We start from the raw sequence: 20,096 nt of genomic DNA, 5'->3' as shown, positions 1-20,096 counted from the left end.
GAAAGTCGTATGTACAGTTTGGAGGGAGATCTTTGATACCTTTAGAGATCCACCCTACAATATGGAGTTAAAAAGCCGAAATAAGTAATTATTAGTCTTTATTAAATAAATTAATGAACCTTTTTCACACTCATGTCACGCCAAAGTACTGTAGAAATGAAAATTGAGAAATTTGATCTGATTTATCATAATCGATTAGTTAACATGGTCGTTAATTGTATTCTTAAACATGGAAAAAAATCATTAGCTTATCAAATTTTTTATCAATCTCTAAAAAAGATTCAACAAAAAACAGAGAAAAATCCACTAATTGTTCTACGTCAAGCAATACACAAATTAACTCCCAAATTGATAGTAAAATCAAGATGTGTAAGTGGATCCACTTATCAAGTTCCCATTGAAATAAAAAACAAAGAAGGAAAAATAATTGCTATTCGTTGGTTATTAGAATCATCCAGAAAATGTTCTGGTCGAAATATGCATTTCAAATTGAGTTACGAAATAATGGATGCTGCTAGAGAGAAAGGCAATGCTATACGCAAGAAAGAGGAGATTCATAAAATGGCAGAATCCAATAAAGCTTTTGCACATTACCATTAACCCACTAACTATATAAATAGATCCACAGATTTGTTGCATTTTGGCCAATAAAAGAAAACTTACTTTGACAAAATTTATCCAAATTTTCTTTTATTGGAATGAAAACGAAAGGAAAAGAAGAATGAAAAATAAATCGTAGATAAATGATAATAAGGAGATTATGGATGAATATTCAATCTTATTCATTAGGTTTATAGAAATGTAAATGAAAGAAAATGTTGCTCGAAGATTCATTGAAGTTACTAAATTATGATCCGGACAAAATGAAAAACTCATTTTCAATTAATACTTTTAAATCATTTTTATGAAAGAATTTCATTTGCTTCTCTTCTATGGAAGTTCCATTTTTCCAGAATGTACCCTGATTTTCGGCCTATTCCTTCTTCTAGTGATCAACTTCATTTCTGATCAAAAAAAGACAACTTGGTTTTATTTCATCTCTTTAACAAGTTTAGTGCTAAGCACAACCTTTTTGCTATTTCAATGGAGAGAAGAACCTACAATCAATTTTTTTGGTAATTTCCAAACAAACAATTTTAATAAAATATTTCGGTTTCTAATTTTATTATGTTCCACTTTATGTATTCCTCTATCCGTGGAATACATTCAATGTACAAAAATGGCTGTAACAGAGTTTTTACTAGTTCATATTAACAGCTACTCTAGGAAGAATGTTTTTATGTGGTGCTAATGATTTAACAACTATCTTCGTATCTTTAGAATGTTTAAGTCTATGTTCTTATCTATTATTTGGATATACCAAAAGAGATGTACGGTCTAATGGGGCTATTATAAAATATTTACTTATGGGTGGAACAAGTTCTTCCATTCTTGCTTATGGTCTTTCTTGGCTATATGGTCTATCTGGAGGAGAGATTGAACTTCAAGAAATAGCCAATGGTCTTATAAATACACAAATGTATAACTCTCCAAGAATTTGGATTGCACTTCTATCTATAACGGTAGGAATTGCATTCAAGCTTTCCCTAGTTCCTTTTCATCAATGGACCCCCGATGTATATGAAGGATTTCATCAGGTCGAATAGTTACCATTAACACTAGTTAATTCTCTTTTGAAAAAGAAGACCTACTATATTATATATACTGTTAATCAATTATGTTTTTCATGGCTAGGAGCAGGTCGATATTATGCTCGATCATACATAAACGTAAATGTAACTCGCTATTCAAACGACTATTTAGAGTTCCTAGAGCTCTTTGGACAACTTGGTAAGAAATTTGTTTTTGAACCAATTCAATTACTCTTTCTTGTTCCAAGTGAATGGTTTCATTCTTTAAATTTTCTAATTGTTTCAAATTAATAGAAGCAACATTGATAAGATCATTTTTTTCTTGTTGTATTTGAGAATATCCATTTACCCGAATTTCGCATACTCACCTTTCTACTTCCCGTAAGTGAGCTTGGGCTTGCTCAAGTTGATTAGAAGCTCCTTTACATAGTTCTTTAGAACTCTGAATAGTACTTGATATTTTCTATTTACGGTTATCTAATAGATTACTTAATGAAAGTAGATTATCTATTCATAAGTTGAACGAATGGATAATCTCTTCCCAAACCGAACACAAACCTTTCGATTCATTCGGCTCTCCCGCTCAGCTTTTTTTTTTACTGAGCCTGCCCTTTTTGTTCATATTATGTATAAAAATAAGATCAATCTATCAAAGACCAAAATCTACGAAGGGATCTTTTGCCAAAAGGGATTTTTTATTATCAACAAAGTTGTTTTTTCTTTTTCTTCTTTTTTTCTTTTCATTCATATTTCCTAATTACTTTTTCTTGAATAAATTCGCTTTTGTGTAGGTCGTCGATTCTGCATTTAAACCCAAAAAATTGGATGGGAGATTAGGACTATTTTTTAGTAGATAGATTGAATAATTCCATTGATATGAATGTTATATATCAGATCAACCTCCAACTATGCCTTTGAACCCTTCTCATATTAGCACAACGGTGGAAAGAGTACCCAGTTGTGCTTGGACTTCAAGCAGTTTAGCTTTAACCATTCTAAAGATTTTCTCTTGTTGGTTGGGATTGGTAATAAAATTTCCCAATCAATTAAAAAATGCTATAGTTCTTCCATATTTTTTCCCTTTTAGAAGTAATTCGTTGAGATCATGAACTTTTCTATCTACAAAGTGTAGTTGGTTGGATCCAGCTAGATTATTCAAATATACAACTCGCATACACTCCCTTTCTGAAATAGATCAGTACACCAAGCACCACACTGAGATTTATTATATTTGTTTCTAAAATATTGGTATTTAACCCGAAACCCTCGACAGAGGATAGGGAAATGAAAGAATCAGTTATATTTTTCATACGCCCTCCCCTCATAGACAAGGATACTTTTACAAAGTTTTTTCTCCGACTCGATCCTACTATTATTCAAATTTTGGATAAGTAGATTTCGAGTACTTAGTAAGTCCTAGGTCCCTCATAATGATAAGTAAGGATACAATTATGAAAAAAAAAACTTTGTTCTATCTATCTACTTCTCCGAGTGTCACAAATCTTTCTGACTGAAACAAGTGAAGTATAAGTCCACTATTTTGGATCAGCCCCTCCCCTGTTGGCTGAACAAGAAAATTGATAGAGGGGGGTCTTTCAAATCCTGAAGAATACGGATTTTGGTCTCTGAGATCAAACAAATGGATTAGCAAATAAAACTGCCAGAGCTACAACTAATCCATAAATAGTTAAAGCTTCCATAAAAGCTAAACTTAGCAGTAAGGTGCCTCGTATTTTACCCTCCGCCTCTGGTTGTCTCGCAATACCTTCAACAATATAGCTAGAGATAAAGATGAGTGAATTGGCATTGAACTAATCTTCTGATAAAAAGTAGCGAAGATCAACATTTTTGCTAAAAACAATGAATTTAATGTAGAGTTCATTAGGCCTATTCTATGAGTTAGGCCTAGCTGAATAAATTCAGCTAAATATCGAAAGTAAAGAAGTCTCGGCTGTTCTCTTTTTTCAAAATATTCATAAAAGAAACCAATAGGGGGAGTTAACTTAGATTCAAAGTAAGAGTTTTTTTCTTGTACTAAAAACAATCTATTTTCTCAAAAGGAAATCATCCACTTCAAATTCGTACAAAATTGTTTTTACAATTGAGTGAAATTGACTATAGTCTTTTAAACGCCATTTAATATTTTTGACATACCAAATTTTCAAGAGTGGATTATGAACCTTATATTGACGGACAGACTCGATTTGTTTCCCAAGCTGCTTGGTTTTCAAGATCTATTGATTGTCAGAATTTGACGAGCAAAGAAACAGTTGTTTTTGGTGATACAATGCACGCTGCTTCAATCACTAAGATACTTGTTCGAGAAATGGGGATTCGTGTGAGTTGTGTAGGTACTTATTGCAAACATGATGCGAAATGGTTCAAAGAGAAAATTCAAGGTTTCTGCGATGAAATACTGATCACAGATGATCATGCTGAGGTAGGAGATATGATTGCTCACATGGAACCATCTGCAATATTTGGTACTCAAATGGAGACAAAATCTAAATACTATAGATAAACAAGGGTCAGCCAGTGAGACGATGGGGGATAAGCTTCATCATCAAGAGGGAAATAGCCTAGATCACCAACTAAGGCCCCTAAATGATCGCTGAGTGATGATGGAGGTAGGAGTGCAAAGACAGCCAGGAGGTTCGCCTAGAAGCAGTGATCCTTGAAAGAGTGCGTAATAGCTTACTGCTCGAGCGCTCTTGCACCGAAGATGATCGGGACTAAGCGATCTACCAAAGCTGTGGGATGTAATAAAAAATGCATCGATAGGGGAGCATTCCGCCTCAGAGGGAAGTGTCTGCGCAAGTAGATGTGGACAAAGCGGAAGCGAGAATGTCGGCTTGAGTAACGCAAACATTGATGAGAATCCAATGCCCCGAAAACCTAAGGATTCCTCTGCAAGGTTCGTCCATGGAGGGTGATTCAGGGCCTAAAATTAGGCTGAAAGGTGTAGTTGATGGACAACAGGTTAATATTCCTGCACTACCCTTTGTTGGTCCTGAGGGATGGAGTAGGCTAAGTTAGCCGTCTTTTTGGTTTGCGGTTCAAGGTTAGAAGGTGACCCCGAAAAAGTGGGGTCAGAACGGGGCTGTATTTTTCCAGTTAGTCCATAAGGATCAGACACCCATATTCCAGGGCCATACAAACCCGTTACATGAAATGCTCTGAATCCGAAACAAGCTGCTCCTGAGAGGAATAAATGAGTTCCAAAAATCTTAGGCAAATCTAAAGAAGGTTTTCCTGTACGAGAATCACAAAATACGTCTAGATCCCAATATACCCAAGGCTAGATAGCTCCTAAAAAGCACAAGCCAGAAAACACAATATGTGCCCCAGCCACACCTTCATAACTCAAAATACCTAGATTAGATCCAGTTTCTCCGGTTATACTCCATCCACCCCATGAATCCTTTATTCCTAAACGAGTCATAAAAGGTATAATGAACATACCTTGTCTCCACATTGGATCAAGAATAGGATTGGATGGATCGAAAACTGCTAATTCGTAAAGAGCCTTCGAATCGGCCCATCCAGAAACTAGAGCTGTATGCATTATATGCACAGTGATTAACCGGCCAGGATCATTCAACACGACGGTATGGACACGATACCAAGGCAAACCCATGAAAATACCCCTTTATCAGAAAAAGTAGACACTATGTAACTTTCTCGCATTAGAGACAGATTATGCTATGGAATTATACCTTTCTCTCAAAGGTGAACATCTATCTATTAATAGAACAGTTTCAAAAAATAGAATTGAGAAGCGGATATATTTTATCATTTATATGTATCAATATACAATGTGGTAATTGGTCCCATTTATTTTGTATCAAACAAAGTAAAGTAATTAATTACTTTACAAAACACCCAATGAATTAGGTATTTTACAAAGAAAGGCACATCCGCTTATTTGGTCCTATCACTCATTTTACCTTAGTAAATCAAGGTCTTCTGAAAGAAGCAGAAGGTATGATAAGTGGCTCTGGTTTGGGGAGAGATACAACATTACGAGCCATTGCTCAAAGTGGTATACAATTAAGTTATGTACTTGATGTAACTCCTATGCCACATAACGAATGTAGACCTCCCAAAAGGAGACGTGTATAAGAATTGAATAAATTGAAAGTGAAAGAAAGGATTAAATTATTTATTTGAAATAATATTATGAATCAGAATGAAATAGCAGTCTCAATAAAGATACCAGAATTGAAGTGCGTTGAATCCAGAACAGAGAATAAGCGTTTTCATTATAGTCATTTCACTCTATCTCCACTTCGCAAAGGTCAAGCTAATACAATAGGAAACGCAATAAGAAGATTTTTACTTGGAGAAGTAGAAGGAACATGTATCACACCTGCTAAATTTCACAATATATCAAATGAATATTCCGTAATAATAGGTATTGAAGAATCAATACATGAAATTTTGATGAATCTAATAGAAATTGTACTTCGAAGTGATGCATACGGAATTTGAGAAGGATCTATCCATGTTGTCAGACCAAAAAAGGTACCCGCTTAAGATATCATGTTACCACCTTATGTACTCCTTTATGCTGAGGGCATCCTCTAAGAGCAGGAGATTTTGTTCTATTTTCTATTGGTTGTCTCGCGTTTCTAATAAGTTGTTGAATAGTCGGCACTTTGAATTATATTTGAATTTGAATGGTTTGGATTGATCCTAACCAACTATATAAATGTTGAGATAAATGCTATGCCATTCAATAATTATTTTGTATTTTAATAAAGTAGTTACTACTTTATATGATTAAATAGTTCAATATTCCTATTGATCTATGTCACCTTATAGATAGAATATATATCAATATCAATACATTTTTATTATCAGATAATTTACATTAATTGATCTAATAGATGTAGAATCCAATTTTTTTTCTTTTTTAATTCAATAGAACTCGGTTAGTAAATTGAGTCATAATAAGAAAGACGTAGTTAATGCAACTTATTCAACTAACTTTGTGCAATTAATTTGTACAAAAAAAGTTCTTGTTATTTATAGAATAGATAGAGGCGAAGACGATTTGTCTCCCCTATTTACAGAGAGAGAGTTTAATTAGTAAACAATGTAATATTTAAACATTAATAATAATAGCTACAGAAGAGAGGAAGACTTTTTGTGGATACTTTTTTTAAAAGGGCAAAAAATAGATAGGTATCTATTATACGAAACCAAACATACCAAAAAGAAAATAGGATTTTTAGACCCTATTTAGAACGATACTTCTTTCATTCAATTTTCATTAATTTAAGAATCTCTATTTGTACCCCCCAATTAGATCTTATCTATCTGTATTGTTCCTTTAATTAGCATTTTATCCTATATAAATTGCTAACAATCCCAAATCTCTTTCTTATTGAAAATTAGAAACATAAATTAAAATTCAATTTAAAATCAACTTTTTTAATTTCTGCTTTACCATGGCATCCATGGTTGAATGGTTAAAGCATTTTCAAACTATTTCTTCTCGATGAGCTATAGTAGTGGCTCCTATAAGAGTGACCAGAAGAATTATAGAAATAAGTTCGAATGGAAGGAAAAAATCAATGGATAAATGAGCCCCAATACGTTGAATATTGTTTGTTAAATCTCGTTCTAACATTTGATCTGATTTTTGAGTCAAAGATATTCTAAACCATGATATGTTCAAGATAATAGTAATTAATGAACAAAAAAGACTTGTACAAACTATTGAACTAATTCTATCTCCGACGGTCCAGGGAGGGGCATAATTAGGATATTTCGGATTATTCATCAACATCATGGCAAATAGAATCAAAATATTAACAGCTCCTATGTAGATCAGGATTTGTGCAATAGCTACAAAATCCGCGTTCAATATAATATAGAAAAAGGATATACAAATAAGAACTAGTCCCAATGAAAGAGTGGAATAAATTATATTAGTAAGTAATACTACTCCTATACCTCTAAATATAAGACTTAGCGTTAGAGGAGCCAAAAGAAGATCATATATCGGTTCAGGTCGATTCATTATGTGTACAATAAGTTTGAATATTATTTCCTCCCATTCACTAAATAAAAAGTTACCCCATTTACCTATATGCTATACTAGATTTATAATTTCATTTGATATGGGCACTGATTAATTAATCTATAGATCAATAATAGATTCCGATCAATCACACATGTGAGATTATTAATGGAATATTATTAATTCCCGATTTGTCAAAAAAAAAAAATTTATTTATCAGATACTCTTTGATCGAAGCTCAATCTAAATAATCGTAGAAGTGATTAAAACATAAAATTTATCCGTAGTTTCTTTAGACATACTAAGTTAATATGTTCAGCTTAGAATTGTTTGAATTGTTAAATCTTCAACAACCGATATTGGTAAACGTCCTAAAGCAATATGATCATAATTTAATTCATGATGATCATAGGTTGAAAGTTCATATTCTTCAGTCATTGCCAAACAATTTGTAGGGCAATATTCCACACAATTTCCACAAAAGATACAAATTCCAAAATCAATACTATAATTTTACAATCATTTTTTCCTATTCTGACTTTCCAATCCACAACAGGTAGATTGATCGGGCATACATGGACGCATACTTCACAAGTAATACATTTATCAAATTCAAAGTGGATCCTCCCGCGAAATCGTTCTGATGGAATCAATTTTTCATAGGGATATTGAATAGTAATAGGTAAACGATTCATGTGATATAAGGTAACCATAAAACCTTGACCGATGTATCTCGCAACCTGTATTGCTTGTTCACTATTATTCATAAACCCAATTACCATGGAATCTCTTAAACATTTTTTCAAAATGCTCGTCAATTTAAATCTTGTATTTATTCAATATTAGTTGAATGAAAATTTTGATGTTATCATCCTTTGCTATTTGATTTGTATATTTATTATCTTTATCAAGAATATTGAGTAGCATAAAGAAAGAATGATGCTTTAATTTATCTCTGTAATTGAAGATCTTGTTCAATAATATATTCTTGTTAAGTTCATATAATTCATTCATGCGATAATCCACATCCAAGACAATTTCATTATAGTAACCCTGATTAGGCTTAGTTATTGATAGAGTAAATTGATCCGTTATTTTAAGAACAAATTTTTTCAATTGAAAATCATCATTTAATGTTAATTCTTCTTTATTTTGATCACATGATGAAGAAGATCTTGAAGATAAATTCTGATTTAGAAATCGAATACAATTTAATTGGTTTATCTCTTTTCTGAGATTCCATCCGAGATTTGATAAAATATCATAATTTACAAAAGGATTTTTAAGAAATGTTTTAACCTTCCATAGATCAACTATTCTATTCTTTTCTAATCCCCTAAAATATTGAAAAGCATCTTGCCGCCCTTTCAACAATTTTAATTTTTCATTGGGTTTCTTAGTATAATTAATACTTATAGATGATTCATCTATTGACAAATCATCAAAGAACCCTTTGAAAAATTCTGATTCTGAAAAGGAATAAGATTCTCTTATTCGATCTAATTCTTCTTGTTCCATTTTTTCTTGGAACATTTCTTGCAATATTTTCTTACATTTATCCCTTATTTCCAAAATTGACTTGGTTCCAAGATGTGGAATCCATGTTGAACCACCATTTAGCAGGGTTACTAGGACTTGGCTCTCTATCTTGGGCAGGACACCAAATACATGTTTCTTTACCTATTAATCAACTCTTAGATGCTGGAGTGGACCCTAAAGAGATACCACTTCCTCATGAGTTTATTTTAAATCATGAGCTTTTAGCTCAACTTTATCCCAGTTTCGCTAAGGGATTGACCCCATTTTTCACCCTAAATTGGTCAGAATATTTAGATTTTTTGACTTTTTGCGGAGGACTCAACCCAGTAATGGGGGGTCTGCTACACTGCTGCTCAATAGCCTAGTAAATCAACCCTATTACATAAATTGAATCCTTTTTTTGCCCATGAGAAGATTTGATCGTATCAGCCCGAACTTTCAATAATTGATCTTTATGGTGCTTTTTCCATCAATTGAATTGATTTTATTTTATCCATGGACTATCCAAGCTATATTTACCGATTCATATTTGGGCTCCGATATTCTTTTGACTACAGCTGATAAAAAATCATTGTTTTGGACAATGCATATTTAGAAAGCCTCTTTTTTTTCTTTTCCGTAGTTCTAAACGAATTCATTCTATAGTATAGATAGCCGCACGTAATGATAGATCAAGGTCGTATTATTAAGAGCTTGTGGTAAAGATGGGTTTCGTTCTAATGCTTAGAAATAATATTCCAAAGCCTTAGTATGTTCCCCATTACTTGTGTGGATAAGACCTATATTATATAATATATAACTTCAGTCATAGGGGTCAATTTCCGGTCGCATGGCTTCATAATAATTTTGTAAAGCTTCCGCATATTCCCCTTTGGATTGAGTTGACATTCATTACGGTCGTTCATTCAATTGAAATGATCTCCGCTTCAAAACTGTACATGAGAATTTCACCTCATACGGCTCCTCCTTTTTTTACAGAATAAGGGAAGTAATCCATTAAATGGACAACACAATAGTTTCTTATATTATGAATTAACAGGAACTAGCGTATTTGCCGGGTTGCCCTCCTAAACTAGAAGCTATTATAGATACTATAATAAAACTTCATGAAAAAATAGCTCATGAAATATCTGAAGATAGAAACGAGTTTCAACAAGGAAAGAGGTATTTCACTAGAAATCATAGGTTTGATTTTGGATCCAGTATTCTTATTGAAAATAAGGAGGAGAAGTTTTTTCATCAATCTTATGAATCTCGATTTGAATCGACTTTAGAGATAACTCCCAAAACATTTGAACCCATTTTAGAGATATCATACCCTTTGAAAAATTTGAAGAAAATATGAGAGATTGCTAGCGAATGAATAATCGTTAGTAAAAAGTAACAAGCAGGAAATAAAAAATAAATTTTGAAAATTCCATTAGAAATGTCAAATCCTTATACAGATACTTTGACAATAAATAGTAATCAAATGGAAGGTTGATTATCTGCTTGGCTAGCCAAGCATAAGTTAGCTCATAGACCTTTGGATTTTGATTACCAAGGCACAAAAACATTACAGATCAAAGCCGAGGATTGGGTATCTATAGCCATTGCTCTATATGTTTATGGTTTTAATTATCTTCGTTCTCAGTGTGCTTATGATGTAGCACCAGGGGGTTCCTTAGCTAGTGTATATCATCTTACAAAAATAAACAATAATGTAGATCAACCCGAAGAGGTGTGTATAAAAGTATTTATCCCAAGGGAGGATCCCAAAATCCCGTATGTTCTACGTATTTGGAAAGGTGCTAATTTCTAGGAACGAGAATCTTATGATATGTTTGGAATATTTTATGAAAGTCATCCATGTCTAAAATGTAGATAAAATGCTAATTAAAGGAACAATACAAATAGATAAGATCTAATTGGGGGGTACAAATAGAAATTCTTAAATTAATGAAAATTGAATGAAAGAAGTATCGTTCTAAATAGGGTCTAAAAATCCTATTTTCTTTTTGGTATGTTTGGTTTCGTATAATAGATACCTATCTATTTTTTGCCCTTTTAAAAAAAGTATCCATAAAAAATCTTCCTCTCTTTTGTAGCTATTATTATTAATGTTTAAATATTGCATTGTTTACTAATTAAACTCTCTCTTTGTAAATAGGGGAGACAAATCTTCTTCGCCTCTATCTATTCTATAAATAACAAGAACTTTTTTTGTACAAATTAATTGCACAAAGTTAGTTGAATAAGCTGCATTAACTGCGTCTTTCTTATTATAATTCAATTTGATTATTAATAATCACATTAAGTTTAAATTATATCATTTAGCTTCTAAAATTGTTTTTATAGCTAAAGATTGTTTTAAGTTAGCATTTTATTCTATTTTTTAAATTTTTTTTTAGAAGATAAAAATTAGTTTTTGTATTTACGAAGTTAAATAGATTCCTTTACAAATTTATTACTAATAAGTTGTGTTGTTTTTTACGGGAATATGCAAATAAATGCATCTCCCGTAGAAACCTTCGAGACGAATAAGAATATATTAATGTTCAATAATAGAATAGATCTACATGATCTTGTTTACCGTTGCTTTCGGAGCAGCAAGATTTGAACCCACAACCTCCACCACCCCAAGATGACACACTACCAAACTGCGCTATACTCCGTTATAACGACCAACATTGCATTTTTTTATGAAATGTTCTAGATTGAAAATGGATAGATCATATTGGAAGGGTAAAAAAGAGATTTCAAAGACTAAGAGTGGATTGTTTTTATGAAAATGATCATAATTTTCATTTTCTATTCATAAAGAAAAACTATGACAAAATCATTTGAACCATTCTAAGGAATGTGTTAATAATTCTAACATCATTTGATACATGGAAATATATACTCAATGTTCAGGAATATGATATTTTTCTATGTATCTTCATTGGATTTTTCTTTTATATTTCTTGCATAATTCCCTTATTGTTGGTTAAGTTTTATAGGAACTTCTATCTCATCAAAGTTTTGCAGTATAATTACTCCTGCTTTAACGGAGTAGGAGAAATGATTAGATCTTTTAGAATGCTTAGAAATTTTTCTAATTTAAATTAGTATGGTTCTTGGCTTACATTTATGGACTATATCGAGATGGAATCGGATCCTGATGATATAGGATTATTGCTACTATTGAAAATTTGGTATGTCAAAAATATTAAATGGCGTTTAAAAGACTAGTCAATTTCACTCAATTGTAAAAACAATTTTGTACGAATTTGAAGTGGATGATTTCCTTTTGAGAGAAAATAAATTGTTTTATGATTTCGTTCTACAAGAAGGGGATATGGCAGAATCGGTAGATGCTACAAACTTAAATTTTTTGAGCCTTGGTATGGAAACTTACCAAGTGATAGCATCCAAATCCAGGGAACCCTGGGATATTTTGAATGGGGAATCCTGAGCCAAATCCAATTTATAGAGACAATAGTTTCCTTTCTGAGAAAGAGATAGGTGCAGAGACTCAACGGAAGCTATTCTAATGAATCAACATAATTTGAATTGGATACAATACATTATTTACAGAATGTCTTTTGTATTTTATTTAACACTTGAAAAAGCATTATATATCACCAATAAACAAAAATAACGATTAGAGCTTTAATTGTTCTAGGTTTGTTATGCCTGGCTTCAAATCAAAATTGAAGGATTTTTCCAATTAAGAGCTTCTCTAGAAAGAGACGATTTGCGTTTACTCCCATTTTTGGAAGTAATAATTGGACGAGGATAAAGATAGAGTCCAATTCTACATGTCAATGTCAACAACAATGAAAATTGGAGTAGGAGGAAAATCCGTTGGTTTTATAGATCGTGAGGGTTTGAGTCCCTCTATTCCCATCAAAGAAGTCTATTTTTTTTTCTATTTTTTATTTATTAGGCGTGTTACTAAGAACATAAGAAGTTTTAATTATATGATCAATTTGTGTCTACTTATGTATATATATAGATTCAAAATATTTTATGAATTTCGATCCTAGTGCAACCTTAAGGATATTAACAAGAGTATTGCTGTATGCTACTAATATTCTCAATGCTTTATTGTAATATTTATTTTTAAAAAATTCTTTGTAAAAATATTTGCCAGAAATTACTTTGTACAATAAAATTGAAACCTTTCGAACCATTTTGATGTCAAATGTCGTATGTTTTTTCTCTAAAACATCTATACTAGATAACTTCGTGTTTATAGAATGCCAAGTGCCATTATCAATTAATAGTTCAATTCACTCTTAACTAGTCATTTGCAGAGTTGCTCCACATTCTGCACAAACACCTTTTTGTTCTAGTAAAGATTTCTTATATATAAAGGTCTCACAATTCTCGCACAAAAACCACAAATGCTTAAAACGTTCCGAATTGTATCCATTTTCTACGGGGGTTGTTTCAATATATTCAGAATCCTTGTTTTCATTTTCCTCACATATTTTCCTATATTTTTTCTACATATTGTTAATGTACAACTTTTAACAGATAAAATACAAATTTTGCTTCCTCTTTATTTCGTTTTTATTTATTTTTTTAAGAAAATAAATAAATTGATCCATCTGACTCACTCAACTTAATCGGGAATTAATTCGATCTTATAGTCGTAATTCATTTATTTGTTCAAATAGCATACTATTATATATATAATGGTATTTCATTATACATTTGATTCCTTGAATCAAATTCCGCTTCTAATAAAAAAAGAGAAAAGGAAGTCTCCATCAATTTCTTTCTAATTTGTCCAACGAATTCACGATGATTCATGAAAAATAATGAACAATTGACTATCAAAATAATACTTCATTGTATCAGTCAAATAAAAATACGAATCTCTCTATTCAAATGTATATAAACATATTTTGAAGTAGAAGTAAGAAAGACTTATTCTTTCACACGCGGGTCTATATGAATATGTCTCATACATATGATACCATATACATTTAAATTTTTTGTTATTTATCATATATGAATAGATCTAAATAAAGAAAAATATCTATTTAGATCTATTTAAACAAGGTAGCTTGGCAAGGCAATTTCGAAGCATGGGTCCGCGACCCCTTACATGTAAGACCTATTGCTCATACAATTTGGGATCCTCATTTTGGTCAACTGGCCATAGAAGCCTTTACCCAAGGAGGTGCCCCTTGTCCGATCAATATTGCTTATTCTGGTGTTTATCAGTGGTGGTATACAATTGGCTTACGCACTAATGAAGATCTACGAGAAGATGAGAGAATATATAATTGTATTGAAAATTATGTACAACATATAAAAAGTTCCATAAATTCTAGTTATGAAGGAATTACATGTATAGAGATTCTAAAATAGACTGAATTGATTTCGGTAAATATATATATTGCATTTGTCGACTTGTTTATCGAAAAAATGGCCCAAGAAAAAAAGGAAAAAAAAGATGACGAACAAGAAATTAAGCAATTAAGAAAGGAAGTACAAAATATGCTTGTACAAAGTATGCTTGATTTTGTAAATAGAAAGCTTGTCATTTCTATAGAAAAAGTGGAGAAACCTTATAGAGAACCCAAAATTCTTGTAGAATATATTGCTCTACAACTAAAGGAGAGAGTTGAAATAAGAAAAATAATGAAAAAACCTATTGAACTGGCTGAAAAGGCAGATGTAGAAGGTATTAAAATACAAATTAAAGGGTGTCTTAATGGAATTGAGAGAGCTCAAAAAGAATCAGCTATGCAAGGTACTTATTTCAGCTTTTTAACTCCATATTGTAGGGTGGATCTCTAAAGGTATCAAAGATCTCCCTCCAAACCGTACATACGACTTTCGTCGAATACGGCTTTCCACATGATTCCATCTGCATATATAAGATATTCATTCTTATGCATTCGAATTATGTTTAATCATTCTCATATTGAGTATCCGTTTCCTTTCTTTTGCTATGATTAGAAATCTTGTATTTTCTATATCTATACGATTAAGTCCTTAGGTTAAAAAAAGAGTAAAAAAAAAGGTGTTTTAAATCGATGCTATTTGAATTGAACTTGTTCCAAAAAGGTCAAGACATTTCCAATTTATATGTTAACACACACTATAGTAAGGGAAAACTTATGAAATGAATTTAATACAATATTAAACCTTAGACATATAATATCCTTACAAATGTAGAAGTACAAGCATGAGATTATAAAAAATGGATATCAAAACTATATTTTCCCTAAAAAAATGGAATTCACGAGTAATAGTAATTAATTTTATTCTTTTCTTATATAGATATATATTCTATTTTTTTACATGTATAACCTATGTAGATAGATAGACATAGATCGATACATATAGATCTATGTCTACGTGCATAAACTCTTTTCATACTGGGATTTCATTCTTTTTTCTTTTTTTTTGCACTCAATGAGAATCTTGTATTTCATAAAAATCAGGTGCAATATAGTCTTTACGTAAAGGCCACCCAATCCAACTTTCTGGCATCAATATACGTTTTAGACATGGATGACTTTCATAAAATATTCCAAACATATCATAAGGTTCACGTTCCTAGAAATCAACACCTTTCCAAATACGTAGAATAGACGGGATTCTGCAATCTTCCCTTGGGACAAATAATTTTATACACACCTCTTCGGGTTGATTTGCATTATCGTTTATTTTCATAAGATGATATACACTAGCTAAGGACCCCCCTAGTGCTACATCATAAGCACACTAAGAATGAAGATAATTAAAACCATAAACATATCGAGCAATGACTATAGAGACCCAATCCTCGGCTTTGATCTATAATGTTTCTGTGCCTTAGTAATCAAAACCCAAAGGTCTATGAGCTAACTTATGCTTGGCTAGCCAAGCAGATAATCGACCTTGCATTTGATTACTATTTATTGTCAAAGTATCTGTATAAGGATTTCACATTTCTAATGGAATTTTCAAAATTTATTTTTTATTTCCTGCACATTACTTTTTACTAACGATTATTCATTCGCCAGCAACCTCTCGTATTTTCTTCAAATTTTTCAAAGGGTATGATATCTCTGAAATGGGTTCAGATGTTTTGGGAGTTATCTCTAAAGTCGATTCAAACCGAGATTCATAAGATTGATGAAAAAACTTCTCCTCCTTATTTTCAATAAGAATACTGGATCCAAAATGAAACCTATGTTTTCTAGTGAAATACCTCTTTCCTTGTTGAAACTTGTTTCTATCTTCAGATATTTCTTGAGCTATTTTTTCACGAAGTTTTATTATAGCATCTATAATAGCTTCTGGTTTAGGAGGGCAACTCGACAAATAGATATCCATAGGAATTAACTTATCTACTTCGCGAACGGTACTATAAGAATCTGTACTAAACATTCCTCCTGTAATAGTACAGGCTCCATAGCAATTAAATATTTTGGTTCAGGCATTTGTTCATATAATCTCACTAAAGAAGGAGCCATTTTCATGGTCATGGTTCCGGTTGTTATAAGTAAGTCGGCTTGCCTAGGACTGGATCTTGGCACCAAATCGTAACGATCAAATTCGATAAAACAACAACTAGTACCATAAAGGAGTGGCCATAGACTAGAGAGTCTCGCCCAATTGGATAGATCATTTAGAGTAGTGGAAATCACTGAATTTGAAGTTGTTTGATCAAGCAAAGATGATTCTATAGGATTTATTGCCGGCTTTAGATTTAGATAATTTTCTACTCGCCTTTTATTATTCCGAAATTTGGGAGTTAAGACCATTCCAATGCTCCTTTTCTCCATGCATAAACTAAACCAACAATTAAGATAATCATGAAAATAAAAGCTTCTATAAATGTAAATAGACCCAGAATATCAAAACTCATGGCCCACAGATAGAGGAAGACTATTTCCACATCAAAAACAATGAAAACTAAAACAAACATATAATAACGAATTCTAAATTGGATCCAGGTATCTCACATTGGTTCTATACCTAATTCATAACTAGTGGCTTTCTCCGCCCGTTTACTTATTGGAGCCAAACTTCTTGAAATTGAGAATGCTAGGATCAAAAATTGCATAAGCTTCAGGCAATTTGGCAAAAAAGGGATTATTCAAATGAAAGGCAGCATCGTCTAGACAAATATGGAGGTTGAGGATAACTGGCATTTTGATTCTCTGATGAATAAAAATGATGTAAAGATCCAAAAGTATTTGGCCAATCAATCGAATTTCTTCGGCAAGATTAGACTTTTAGTCTTTGAGTTGGAAGGGATAATTTATTCATAGAATATTTTAACCATTCTGATAGAGAATGACCAATGAATGTATATTCTTGTTTCTTTTTAGGTTCCCCTATAAATATAGATTTGAAGAAATGATCCCTTCGGTTTTTCTATGAATAATTGCATAGCACTAGATAAGAATGAATTAAAATGAAACATTGCGCCAATTGATATTAATTTATTAAAATAAAGCAACAATGGGGCATGGCCAAGCGGTAAGGCAACAGGTTTTGGTCTTGTTATTCTGAAGGATGAGTGAATTGGCATCAAAGTAATCTTCTGATAAAAAGCAGTGAAGATCAGCATTTCTGCTAAAAACAATGAATTTAATTCGGAGTTCATTAGGCCTATTCTATGAGTTAGGCCTAGCTAAATAAATTCAGCTAAATATCGAAAGTAAAGAAGTCTCGGTTGTTCTCTTTTTTCATAATGTTCATGAAAGAAACCAATAGGGGGAGTTAACTTCGATTCAAAGTAAGAGATTTGTTCTTGTACTAAAAACAATCTATTTTCTCTCAAAAGGAAATCATCCACTTCAAATTCATACAAAATTGTTTTTACAATTGAGTGAAATTGACTAGAGTCTTTTAAACGCCATTTAATATTTTTGACATACCAAATTTTCAATAGTAGCAATAATCCTATATCATCAGGATCTAAACCTGGGTGATCTATCCATGACCAGTATGAAGCTTAGGTGAAGCTAAGTAGAGGTCCGAACTGACTGATGTTGAAAAATCAGCAGATGAGTTGTGGTTAGGGGTGAAATGCCACTCGAACCCAGAGCTAGCTATTTCTCCCCGAAATGCATTGAGGCACAACGGTTGACTAGATCTTCTAGGGGTAAAGCACTGTTTCGGTGTGGGCTGCGTGAGCGGTACCAAATGGAGACAAACTCTGAATACTAGAGATAAACAAGGGTCAGCCAGTGAGACGATGGGGGATAAGCTTCATCATCGAGAGGGAAACAGCCCAGATCACCAGCTAAGGCCCCTAAATGATCACTGAGTGATGAAGGAGGTAGGAGTTCAAAGACAGCCAGGAGGTTCGCCTAGAAGTAGTGATCTCTGAAAGAGTGCATAATAGCTTACTGCTCGAGCGCTCTTGCACCAAAGATGACCAGGACTAAGCGATCTGCTGAAGTTGTGGGATGTAATAAAAATGCATCAGTAGGGGAGCGTTCCGCCTCAGAGGGAAGTGTCTGCGCAAGAAAATGTGGATGAAGTGGAAGCGAGAATGTCGGCTTGAGTAATGCAAACATTGGTGAGAATCCAATGCTCTGAAAACCTAAGGATTCCCCTACAAGGTTCCTTCTTTAGACCCCTTCTTTTACTCTGATAGTTTACCCTATTGAAATGTAAGGGAAAAGCATGCATTTTCATACTATGAAAAGGAAAGGATAATTTAAGTAATAAATTTTACTTAGTAATGCTATTACTATTACCTGGATCTCACAGAGCCTAATTCGGATTCGATCATAGAAATAACTCTCTTGGAAGACAACAAAGTGTTTGCCTTTTACCTAGGTTCTAAACTTCCTATTTTTGGAAAGAAAATTGGGACAGAGACACATTTTGATCTGAATCTTTATATGGAAGATCCTAAAATTGATAATAATTATCAATTCTTACATACGTATATACTCATGAATTTTGAGTAAATGAAAACCCACTATGTCATTTTAATAGATTCAATTATTTATTATCTTAAGAATTCCAACTCGTTTCATTTTCTATTTAACGAAAAAAAAATATGGGAGGATTTGATGGATTTATGAAAAAAGAAGCAACAATACTCAAGAGAGAATTGAACAAATTGCAGGAAGATCTAGGGGGTATTAGATACATGACAAAATTGCTCGATATTGTAATAATTCTTGATCAAAAAGGAGAATATACTGCTATTCAGGAATGTAGAACTTTGGGTATTCCAACAATTTGCTTCATGATCAAATTTGTGAGCTTACTTGGATACTGTGCATATGAAAAAAGAAAATGATGAATTAACTACAGATCTTCTTAGTTCTTAGTTATACTTATTCTAATGATACGTCGCTCATCATTTTTATTTCAACTAGTGCTCGAGCTGGATGATCAAATTTGACATGTCCGGTTCTTTCGGGGGATAAGATTCATTCATAAAAATCTACTTATCCCAATAACAAAGAAACCTGACTTAAATGATCGTGTATTAAGGGCTCAATTAGCTAAAGGCATGGGACATAATTATTATGGTGAGCCCGCTTGGCCTAATGATCTCTTATATATTTTTCTAGTAGTACCAAAAATAAGAATTTATAGAAACAGAAGAATAGTCTTATCAAGATTATAATACTTCCTATAAAAAAGAAACAGGTTTACCCGATGCTATTCAAACAGGTGTAGGTGAAATAAATGGCATTTCTGTTGCACTCAGAGTTATGGATTTTCAGTTCATGGGAGGCAGTATGGGCTTAGTAGTGGGTGAAAAAATAACCCGTTTAATACAGTCAAACTCCCTCCACCTAATTGAGAATTTAATTTAGCTGCTCTTTCTAATAAATGAGAATGTAAATAGAAAAAATCTCTTGGATAAGCATCCTGGCTAGGGGGTCTTCTTAATAGAAGAGACATTTGTCGATAAGCTTGTGCTTGTTTGGAAAGATCATCATAAATGA

The 20,096-nt window shown here is 32.5% G+C and overlaps 2 protein-coding genes and 2 pseudogenes across 2 annotated transcripts; 3 read left to right on the top strand and 1 right to left on the bottom strand.

Moving 5' to 3' along the window:
* Positions 1-132: 132 nt before the first annotated feature.
* On the top strand, positions 133-600 carry LOC131036307 (small ribosomal subunit protein uS7c-like). The gene has a single exon (XM_059209128.1). It carries the CDS (start codon positions 133-135, stop codon positions 598-600), a length of 468 nt encoding a protein of 155 aa, XP_059065111.1.
* Positions 601-904: 304 nt separating this feature from the next.
* On the top strand, positions 905-4,367 carry LOC131036312 (NAD(P)H-quinone oxidoreductase subunit 2 A, chloroplastic-like; annotated as a pseudogene).
* A 244-nt stretch (positions 4,368-4,611) lies between these two features.
* LOC131036313 (photosystem II CP47 reaction center protein-like) lies at positions 4,612-5,268 on the bottom strand. The gene is made up of 2 exons (XM_059208793.1): positions 5,004-5,268; positions 4,612-4,883 (listed from the first exon to the last, which is right to left on the bottom strand). The coding sequence occupies exons 1-2, from the start codon at positions 5,266-5,268 to the stop codon at positions 4,612-4,614; spliced, it is 537 nt and encodes a 178-aa protein (XP_059064776.1).
* Positions 5,269-5,810: 542 nt separating this feature from the next.
* LOC131856853 (small ribosomal subunit protein uS3c-like) lies at positions 5,811-14,976 on the top strand (annotated as a pseudogene).
* Positions 14,977-20,096: the final 5,120 nt, after the last annotated feature.

This window comes from Cryptomeria japonica, chromosome 7 (genome assembly GCF_030272615.1).
Source record: "Cryptomeria japonica chromosome 7, Sugi_1.0, whole genome shotgun sequence".
NCBI lineage: Eukaryota > Viridiplantae > Streptophyta > Pinopsida > Cupressales > Cupressaceae > Cryptomeria > Cryptomeria japonica.
Note: the sequence above shows the minus strand (reverse complement) of the source record. Positions and strands in the feature narration are given on the sequence as shown.